At 45.8% G+C, this 10,672-nt stretch overlaps 1 protein-coding gene across 2 annotated transcripts; it reads left to right on the top strand.

Moving 5' to 3' along the window:
* Positions 1 to 676: 676 nt before the first annotated feature.
* LOC134184056 (collagen alpha-1(XIV) chain-like) lies at positions 677 to 9,909 on the top strand. Of its 2 annotated transcripts, XM_062651659.1 has the most exons (4): positions 677 to 1,607; positions 1,676 to 6,972; positions 7,025 to 8,925; positions 8,988 to 9,909. In XM_062651659.1, the coding sequence occupies exons 3-4, from the start codon at positions 8,571 to 8,573 to the stop codon at positions 9,776 to 9,778; spliced, it is 1,146 nt and encodes a 381-aa protein (XP_062507643.1). In that variant the 5' UTR covers positions 677 to 1,607; positions 1,676 to 6,972; positions 7,025 to 8,570; the 3' UTR covers positions 9,779 to 9,909. The 2 variants fall into 2 exon arrangements, with proteins under 2 accessions (XP_062507643.1, XP_062507642.1); XM_062651658.1 differs by having other exon boundaries at positions 1,676 to 8,925.
* The last annotated feature ends 763 nt before the right edge of the window (positions 9,910 to 10,672 follow it).

Here is a 10,672-nt window from a genome sequence, read left to right as displayed (position 1 = left end):
TTGTAGTGATACATCAGCGTCATCGGTTGTATATACAAATGTATACAGTGCCATCTAGCACACATTTGAAAGTCCGTTGTAGTACGTGCTGCTGGCAAACAGGATTGAGATATCACACTTCCTCTAATCAACTCTAGTGGCGCACGTTTGTCTTTAATGCAACAACATTGGCACGTCCCAGGCTCGTGAAGATCTAGACAAGACCGTCAACTGTGTTACAGAACCCCCTCAACAAGAAGCGGAAAGTGTTTTGACGGACACATGCTAACTAGTAAACAAGACGGTCTCACCTACCACCCAGCTATCTATCTACAACAACACTTGAACGTGTTAATTTTGCACAATACACTAGTGCAACAGTACAAGAACATACAGCGATTTACGAATAAGCCCCAACAAAACAAAAATCTATTTCCATCCGTAGGTCAACGTTTTCACTGGCCACCAACATAAACACGGGGGTTAGACACGTTATCTGCCTCAAATTTTGAGCGCAAACGGCACATCTAGACGAGTGTGAGAAGTAGATAAAGTACAGTACTAACCCTAGTACCTTGACAAGAAACACAACAATATGTAGAGGCGTAAAACCACAAGAAGATCTACTGTAATGTGGAACAACGGGTATAAGAAGAGTTGGTGTCAATGACGTGAACGTCGTAGTTAGTTCCACAACACATACTAACAATAATACGACCCTAACACAACATGCATGAGGTCGTGATACTGTGGGAAATAGTCACTCCTTTGTCGAGGCACCCACATTAAAGAAGTGACATCGCATATCAAAGCCATTTTATGGCTATAGATCAACTGACTTCAACTGTGCGTTGCAAGGACGATGACTCTACGTGTACAACTCCTCGCTCTGTCTACCATTCTCTTTATCCTGCAAGCAACTCCAAATCACTCCGCAAAGACAAACACAGTAACAGCAAACTGCGACGTTTTGACAGATGTCTGTACCAACAGCCCACCGGACGTTTTCGACAATCTCTGCAAGAGATGGTGTGTAGAATGTATGGAAGTTTCAGATGTCAAGTACGGAGAGTTCGAGTTTCGATAGTTCTCGAGAAGGCGACGGTGTTTTTGTCGCGATTTCCAGTTTCCTGTCTAGATTTTTGTGTGGTTTGCATGCAGTTACGAGGTTCCTGCTGTTGTGATGAGCCTTCACTATATAAAGATAACAAAGCAGCTCGAAAAGTCATCACTCGTCGACGGTTTGATCAGCTCAAGTCAACTGCTCTTTGTGAAGATGATGACTCTGCGTGTACAAATCCTCTCTCTCGTTTCTGTCTTCTTCGTTCTGCAGACAAATCCGAGTTGTGCTGTACCGATTGCAGACTTTTTGAAACCTCTCGGCGAGAACCCGCCACCGGTTTTATAACTTGTGTGCAAGAGTCTGTTTGGTGTCACGTGTCCGACACAAGTCAAGTTGGGAGATTGGGCATACAATGGTATGGAAGTCGACGGCTCGCTCAATAGCACCGCCGCTAGCGCTTGTCCCGGCGTAAACCTGCAGACGTACGAAAGAACAACGAATCTTTCGACTATTCTGTCTGAATGTCATTCAAAAGTAATCGTCCAAAGAGAAGAAGAATACCGATGTGAGTATTAAACTATCTCTAGAGATTTCAAAATAACATAATTGCATACAATTTATTCGACATTGCAGGTCCACCTACTACATCAGAAAAGGCTGCTGCTCTAACTCGCATATTTGGAAGTTTTGGGCCACCGCCACCCCCTCCACCCCCTCCAGTTGTACAACCATCAGCTGCTGCTGCGACGGTAGAGCCGACGACGGCACTCCCCGTAAGAGTAAAACGTCAACAGTGCTACTACAACGACGCCATCGGCCTCGCCATTCTTATCGATGCATCTGGCAGCGTTGGCAGCCCAAACTTCTACAAATCCGTCCGGGACGTAGCCACGTTGATCGAAAACACTTGCAGTGACTTCACATGTAATGCTCCACAGATCAGAGTGGCCGTGGTGACGTTCGCCTTCTCCCATCGCCGTGTTCGACTTGGCCTACTCGGCAGCAAACCACCACAATCGCCAAGACATAATCGACAGCATCCTGACAACACACTACACAAGCGGCAGCACCGCAACACGTTCGGCTCTCGAACACGTCCGTGACAACATTTTCAGCGCCAGCCATGATATGAGACGACACAGTAAGAAAAAACTCATTGTACTGACAGACGGTACTGAGTGTCTCACACTATCGTCTAGCCTCGTACCCAGGCCCTCTTGCGCGCCCGGAGAAGAGAGCCTGGTACACGTTGTCTTCGCATGCTCGCATAAATTACCTCAAAATGTCTGCACGCATGCGAACCCGACGTTGTTTAGAATCGCGAGCCGATATAATGTTGCGCGCAACTGTGAACGGACAGCGAAACAGCTTCCGTGCGTGGATCAACCCGTAGATCTAGACCCAAGGTCAAGTGATCCAACTAGACAATTTTAGACCTTTTTTTGTTGCAGTGTCGAGTTCGGTGTCTAGCTAGCTAGTCGTACTGCAGTCAGGCTGTTTACAGTGTTTGTTTCTACCGAGAAGGACTGCAGTAGAAGTTGCAGCTTATTTTGGAAATTTCTATCTGTACAACAGACGGTCTTCCCCGCAGATCTTACTCCGTCGATTCGAGCTGTAGCAGAAAATTGAGGTTGCAGGCACATGTACATGACAGTCAGGACTGGTATCTAAGTCGAAAAAAGCGGACAAAGAACATCACCTGGTGTGCGTTCGATTGGCTCTTCTAGAAAAGGCTCCGTGAGCACGCCCTTCTTCCAACTTCTACAGTTCTGCCGCTAGAATCGAAAGAGCCAACTCTACCAACTCTGCTGCTTGTTGGAAGAGACTCTTCTGGAAGAGGATGTGAGAGCCCAATCGAACGCGCCCTTGTGCGGAAGCTGTTCGCTGTCATATTTGCGCGCGACACTATCAGCTGGAGATTCTAAACAACGTCGGTTCCGCATGCGTGCACACATTACGCCGATTTTGAGGTAATTTATGCGCGCATGCGAAGGCAACGTGTACCGGGCCCTCTTCTCCGGGCGCGCAAGAGGGCCTGGATAAGAGGTGTACTAGAGTATAAGAGACTTATGGGACTTCCCCTAGTACTCCTTAGCATACTGATAGAATATGACACTCTATAGTACTGTGGCATGTGGTAGCCAGTCTTGTGTAGTCTGGTGTAGTAGTGCGTACACACTGTAAGCGAGCTGCAATAGAACCAATATATAGTCGGTAACGACACAACAGTGGCGACGAGGACGGCGAGTGCAGCCGCGAATTTGAAACACGGGTTGTTGGGCGAATTCCGAGCAGGAGTAGAAAGCATCGACGAATACAAGGAAAGGTTCGAGCTTTACTGCCTGGCAAACGCAGTACCGATAGGAGACGAGCACGTAGCTCGTAGGAAGGCAATCTTTTAACGTCTGTGGGTGCATCGACCTACAGTTTGTTGCGGACCTTCGTACGACCCCGCCAACCGCAAGATTAGGAGCTTGATGATATCATTCAGCAACTGAGAAATCATTACGAGCCAAAGAAGATTGTCATAGCCGAGCGATTCCGTTATTACAAGAGACAACTGAAAGAAGGTGAGACTGTTACAGTGTTCTTGTCAGAATTGCGTCGTCTAGCTAAACACTGAGTTCGGAGACAAGTTGTCAGTTGCGTTGAGGGACCAATTCGTGTGTGGATTACGAGTAGAAGCCCTACAGCAGAAAATTCTGGCGGAAACCGACTTAACACTTGATGGAGCAGTACGAATCGCGCAAGCCTTTGAATCTGCAAGACAAGAAACGATGGCTTTGCGAGGAGACACGCGCAGACACGGATCAACAACAGACCACGAGACGGCATTTAGCATGCAAAGTAGTAGCAGTGGGAGGTCAAAGACAACACAATTTGATGTGAAAGTATGCTACAGGTGCAATGGTTCTTGATAAGTGTCAGATGAAATCCAGAGAGTGCTATTTATGTCACAAGAATGGACATATTGCAAAGCCTGCCGAAGTAAGAAGCAAGGCGATTTCAAGAACGGGAGCGGAGCAACGGCTACCAAGAATACAAAGTACCAGAAGCAAGCCACGTTACAAGCGGAAGAAGAGGAAGTATGTACACTTTATGGTCCGGGAAGTCAGGATGCAATCAAAGTCAATATGACTGTAGCTGGACGAGAATTAGAGCTGATTGTTGACACGGGTGCAACTATTACCGTGATTCCCAGGAAGACCTATGAGAAACAACTATCTCATGTCAAACTCCAGAGCAGCGACGTGAAGTTACAGTCATATTGTGGACAGACATTGTCTGTACGCGGAGAAGCTGTAGTACCAGTACGCTACGGAGATCAAGAAATAGGAGGTAGAGTAGTTATCGTCAATGCTGCAAATAAGCCAGCAGCGCTTGGCAGGAATTGGTTGTCACAACTCAAGTTGGACTGAGCATCCTTATTTAGCTTGAATGTCCTGGATCCCGTACACGAGATTCCTGAGTTATTCAAGGAAGGAATGGGAAAGCTGCAAGGAGTGCAAGCGAAACTTACTTTGAGTGCCAATGCCAGGCTAGTCTTTCATAAGGCACGACCAGTACCATTTGCGTTACAAACTAAAGTGGATACTGAAATCGATCGCTTAGTCAGAGAAGGAGTACTGACACCTGTACAACAGAGCGAGTGGGATTCACCTACAGTAGTGGTGAGGAATTTGACAGCAGTATCAGATTGTTGTTGTGACTACAAAGTAACCATCAATGAATATTTGGAAAATATTGAGTATCCCACACCAAATGCTCAAGATTTATTTGCTACTTTAGCGGGTGGTCGAAGATTCGCCAGGCTTGATCAAAGCAAGCTTACCAACAAATGGAAGTGGATACCGGAAGCCAACAGTATTTAACCATAAATACTAGAAAGGGTTTGTTTACTTATACCAGAATGCCTTTTGGTATACGAAAAGCACCGAGTATTTTCCAGAAAACGATGGATATGATATTGTCTGGAATACCAGGAGTTTGTTGTTTTTTCGATGACATACTGATTGTCTGTTCAACTGAAGCTGAGCACGATGCAAGAGTGAGGCAAGTATTACAACGCCTAGAGCAACGAGGAGTCCGGCTAAAGAAGGACAAATGTGAATTTGGTCAGTCTGAGGTGACATACTTAGGTCACAGAGTAGATCACGAAGATCTGAAACCTACAGAAGACAAGGTCAAGGCTATCAGGGAAGCACCTGAGCCAAGAAATGTGACTGAGTTGAAGGCATTTCTGGGGCTGTTGAACTATTACAATCATTTCTTACCAAATCTGTCAAATACTCTACAAGCATTGTATGAGTTACTTCAAAAAGGAAAACAGTGGAGATAGACAAGGAAACACAGGGCCCCATTCAATGCAGCAAAGAACACGTTATTACAGTCTGGTTTTCTTACGCACTATGATTTGTCTCGACCAGTCAAGCTCAAATGTGACGCATCCCCATATGGAATAGGAGCCTGTTTGAGTCACGAGTTTGAGGATGGATCGGAGAGACCGGTAGCATTTGCTTCACGGACACTGTCATCAGCAGAAAAGGGCTACGCCCAAATAGAGCGTGAAGCACTGGCAATAATTTTCGGCGTTCGTCATTTCCACAAGTTCCTCAGTGGCCGAAGATTTACACTGGTGACAGATCACAAACCTTTGGTCAAAATTCTGGGACCTAAACAAGGTATCTCGGCGTTAGCAGCAGCAAGGCTGCAGAGGTGGGCACTAATTTTAAGTGCATACGAGTACACCTGGAGTATATGGCTGGAGAGGAGAATAAGGAAGCAGATATGCTGTCCCGACTGCCAATGGAAGTGAATGTCATAGACCCTAACCAGGAATTGTACCATGTAGATTGCTGTGAGAATCTACCTGTAACAGCAGCAGAAGTAGCACAAGAGACTATAGCAGATCCAATTTCGAGACGGGCATACCAGTATACGTTGTCTCGATGGAACTGGAAAAGTCACATGGATCCAAGGTTACAACCCTACTCACGACGGTCACATGAACTTAGCGTTGAAGAGAACTGTTTACTTTGGGGAACACGTGTGATAATACCGCAAAAATTACAGTCAAGAGTTCTAGCAGATCTTCATTAAAGTCACCTAGGTTCAAATCGAATGAAGGCATTAGCAAGATCGTATATCTGGTGGCCGAGTTTGGACATGACGTTGAAAGAATTGTACAAGAAATGTGAAATTTGCCAAAGTCAGAGGAATAAACCGCCTGCTGGTATTCCTCATCCATGGATGTATCCCACAGCACCTTGAGGAAGAGTTCACGCAGATTTCGCGGAGTTGGAAGGTCAACATTATCTTATTATGATTGACGCTTATTCAAAATGGTTGGAGGTGCATGAAATGGGCAATAGTACAACCGCTAGTAGAACAATAGAGGTGATGAGGCGAGTTTTCAGTTTTCATGGCATTCCAGCACGATTGGTGACAGATAATGGTCCACAATTCAGTCAGTAGAATTTCAGGAGTTCATGAAAGGAAATGGTGTCAAACACCAACTCACCCCTCCGTATCACCCATCGAGCAATGGACAAGCAGAACGAGCAGTTCAAATCTTCAAGAGATCTATGGAGGCACGACCTAAAGGACGTACTCTTCGACATCAAATATCTATACTACTGCTGCAGTATAGGTCGACTTCAAATACCTCAACAGGAAAAACGCCATCGAATTGCTAATGAAGAGAGTCTTACGAACAAGACTAAGCCTTGTTAAACCTACAGTTGGAGGAGAGATTCGAGACAGACAGGAGAGCCAAACAGAAGCTGCATCCAGAAATAGTGAGATGTTACCTGGAGAATAAGTGGCGGTATGGAACCCAAGACAAGATAGTCGGGGACGGTGGCTCTTTGGAACAGTAGTTCAGAAACTGGGACCGAGCAACTATCTTGAAACGTGATTGGTCAGGCTAGGTATGTTCATGTAGACCATATATTACATCGTGATATCAAAAGTTTTCCACAGGATGTACATCAAGAGCAAGCTTCCAATACTCATGATAGTACAGCGACTATGATTCCACCACAAGCTGGAAGCTATTCCGAAGTCAGTGCTGAGAAGACAATCTCATCAACAGACTCTACCAGGGAAGACTCAGTACCAACTACTCCTAGCCACCCTGAGTTAACAGAGACACAGTCGGAACAGACTGATAACATGCCAACAAAGAAACCAATTGAAAAGTCAACAGAGAGAGAAAATCGACGATATCCCACAAGGAACAACAGAAGACCCCCAAGAGATATCGAGAGATTTAGTGGAAGGGAGTGTAGTAGAATATAAGGGACTATGGAGCTTCCCTTAGTACTCATTAGCATACTGATTGAATATGACACTCTATAGTACTGTGGCATGTGGTTATCCAGTCTTGTGTAGTCTGGTGTAGTAGTGCGTAGACACTGTAAGCGAGCTGCAATAGAATCAATATATAGTCGGTAACGACACAACGAGAGGCTAATATCGTCCAGCCTCGCCTTTCCAGATCGCTCTTCGCGAGCTCGTCCAATTAAGCCAGACGAAAACTAGTAGTACATGTACAGCAGCTGAGCTACTCTATACTATACACGGTTCTAATTGTGTACGTCCGACTGTAGACACGTACGCATTGTACGTCAACTATAACACGGTTTCTCTGATCGGTGCGTTCCGCTAACTAGACTAAATATTTATAGTCGGAAAATGTCGCTCTCCAATCGATCTACAAAACCGAAAGCAAAATCTTATTGTGTAAATGTGGTAAAATTAACTAGTAGCGTGGTGAACGACGAAAACGATGTCTAGACAGATCTAGGTTTCTAGACTAGTCTGATAGAGAACAATGAGTAGGAAAGAGTCTTTATGCTGGTTACTACCAGACTACGGTCTCGCGTAAACCAGTCATAACCAGTACAAAAACGAGTCTACACAACCACGAACACCACTAGGAGTTTAGGTTCACGACTATAATAGAATGGAATTACACATGTATGTATACATCGACAGTACAAAGGTCACACACTCCATCGTGAGACGACGTCATCCCATGTTGCACGCGCGTAGCAGTACACGACTACCTGCAGTTGTGACGTCCCCCATAGAATGACTAGGCGGCTCGAGACGAAATGGAGCGAGCATGGCATGTTGCAAACGGGAAAGCGACGAGAAATGCGTAACAAATTCAACAAGCAGAGAGTAGCATTGTAATAGAAGAATTTAAAATGTATTTAAAATATCGATAGAAAGCCAGTCAGCAATAGAAGAGACATCACGACACATTGATATGATAATTTTATGGGTAGACACCAGGCGTGAGATAGTATACCACGCATTACGCATCCAAATCGCTCTCGACCGGAGTCTTCTAGTATCGACTACATGCATTCTAGATTGAACTATTGCGAGGCGAAAATGTGCCATTTCCTCTCATCGTGGTAAAGCATGAGTATATAAAGACGAAATAGCAGCTCCAGAAGCCAGTAATCGTTGACGACTAGATCGGTTGAATTCTACTGTGGCAGTGTGCTTTCTAAAGATGAAGACTCTACGTGTACAATTCCTCTCTGGCTTTACTATTTTCTTGCTGGGAACGACTCTGGCCTACGGTGCACGAATTAATCGTAACCTGCTGAAAAACATCTGCAACGACAACCCACCTGCTGCTTTCGAGACTCTGTGCAAGAGTCTGTTTGGTGTCAAGTGTCCGACACATGTCGAGTTGGGAGACTGGGAATACACTGGGAACGACGTCGACGGCTCGAAAAATAGCACCGCCGCTGACAATTGCCCTGGCAAGAAACTGCAGACGTACGAAAGACGAACGAATCTCTCGACTATTCCATCTGAATGTCGTTCGGGCGTAAGTATCGATGTACAAGTACAATACCGATGTGAGATAGTAGTAAACAGTCCAATATATACATAAACAAGTGACATTTATCTAACATTGCAGGTCCACCTACTACAAAAGAAAAGGCAGCTGCTCTAACTCGCATATTCGGAAGTTTTGGGCCACCTCCACCCCCTATGATAGTAGCAACAGAAGGACCGACTTCCGCACTCCCTCTAAGGGAAAAACGACAAGCTCCAGAATGCTACTACAACGACGCCATAGACCTCGTCATTCTTATCGATGCCTCTGGCAGCATTACCAGCACAAAATTCTACCCAGCCGTCCGAAGCGTGGCCAAGTTGATCGAAAACACTTGCAATGACTTTACATGTGGTGGTCCACAGATCAGAGTGGCCGTGGTGACGTTCGCATCTTCTCCCGTCACCGTGTTCGACTTGGCCTATTCGGCAGCAAACCACCACAGTCGCCAAGACATAATCGACGACATCCTGACTACACACTACACAAACGGCGGCACCGCAACACGTTCGGCTCTCGAGCACGTCCGTGACAACATTTTCAGCGCCAGCCATGGTATGAGACGCCACAGCAAGAAAAAGCTCCTCGTACTAACAGACGGAAACCACAACGGCGGACAAGACCCCAAAGACGTGGCAAAGAGCTTGCACGAGCGACCGGGTAGCGATCAAGTCGACGTCTTTGCCCTCGGCATCGGCAACGGAATATCGCACGAAAACTTGAAAAATCTCAATCACGCCAGCGACTTAACCAAAATGCTCCCATTTCTAAGTTACACCACATTTGCCGAGTTTAACGAGGCAGTTGAGATCGTCGCCGCAGATGCTGAAGTACAACTCAACGCATGCTCGTCGACGCCCTTCAAGAGATAAACATGCAGTGAACGATTACAAAACTGTTACAATTTTATGTGTCGTTGTAGTTGTTTGTTTAGAAGTTGCACTGACTTTTCATGTCACGTATTAATTGAAGCAAAATAAACAAACATTTCTTTGATTCATAATCACGTTTGACAGCACCCAACCCTACTGCTTTGACTGCGAGGAAGGATCTAGTGCATGCACGAACCATGCAGATCCTCCCTGCAAAGGCAGAAAGAACAAAAGCTGGCGTAGTCTAAAACCTTTGCACGTAGAGCTAGATCCGTAATGTTTGACGTTGCCGGAGCCATTTCAGCCACCAGTTCATTTGTACAAGGCTTCAGAGCTCCACGGGTGGCTTTCGTGGGGTGTGGCACACACACACACACACACACACACACACACACACACACACACACACACACACACACACACACATCGGTGTAGCAGCGGATATGTTCCGGTGTAGGCAAGGTTGTCGCTCAATACTAACAGAGCCATAAATAGAGAGGTCTGGATATCAAAGCATACCGTCCATAATGGCGGTTGTGACGTGTCAACACGTGGAAGAAAGTCGACGTTATTTCGCGTACTAACAGAATATGGCGAACAGGGTGGCGACAAGGCCAAGACGGCAAGAATGCGGTGTTCCAGGCAGTTCAAATAGGGTGAGGGACAGAAAGTCAATCACTGAAAGAGATATTTAATTATGCAGGAATGGCACTTGGCAGCTCGAAAGAGAAGACAAATGCCTAGCACAGCCACTAGCTGTGAAGAATTTCGAAGAAAGTACGTAGCAAATTTCCACGTGTTCTCCAACACGTTGTCACCTGGATAACAGCTTAGGCAGAAAGGAGTCTCACTCGATCAGCGACAACATATATTCCAAAGAAGTGTACGAAGAAC

The sequence above is a fragment of the Corticium candelabrum genome, chromosome 9 (genome assembly GCF_963422355.1).
Source record: "Corticium candelabrum chromosome 9, ooCorCand1.1, whole genome shotgun sequence".
Lineage (NCBI taxonomy): Eukaryota > Metazoa > Porifera > Homoscleromorpha > Homosclerophorida > Plakinidae > Corticium > Corticium candelabrum.
Note: the sequence above shows the minus strand (reverse complement) of the source record. Positions and strands in the feature narration are given on the sequence as shown.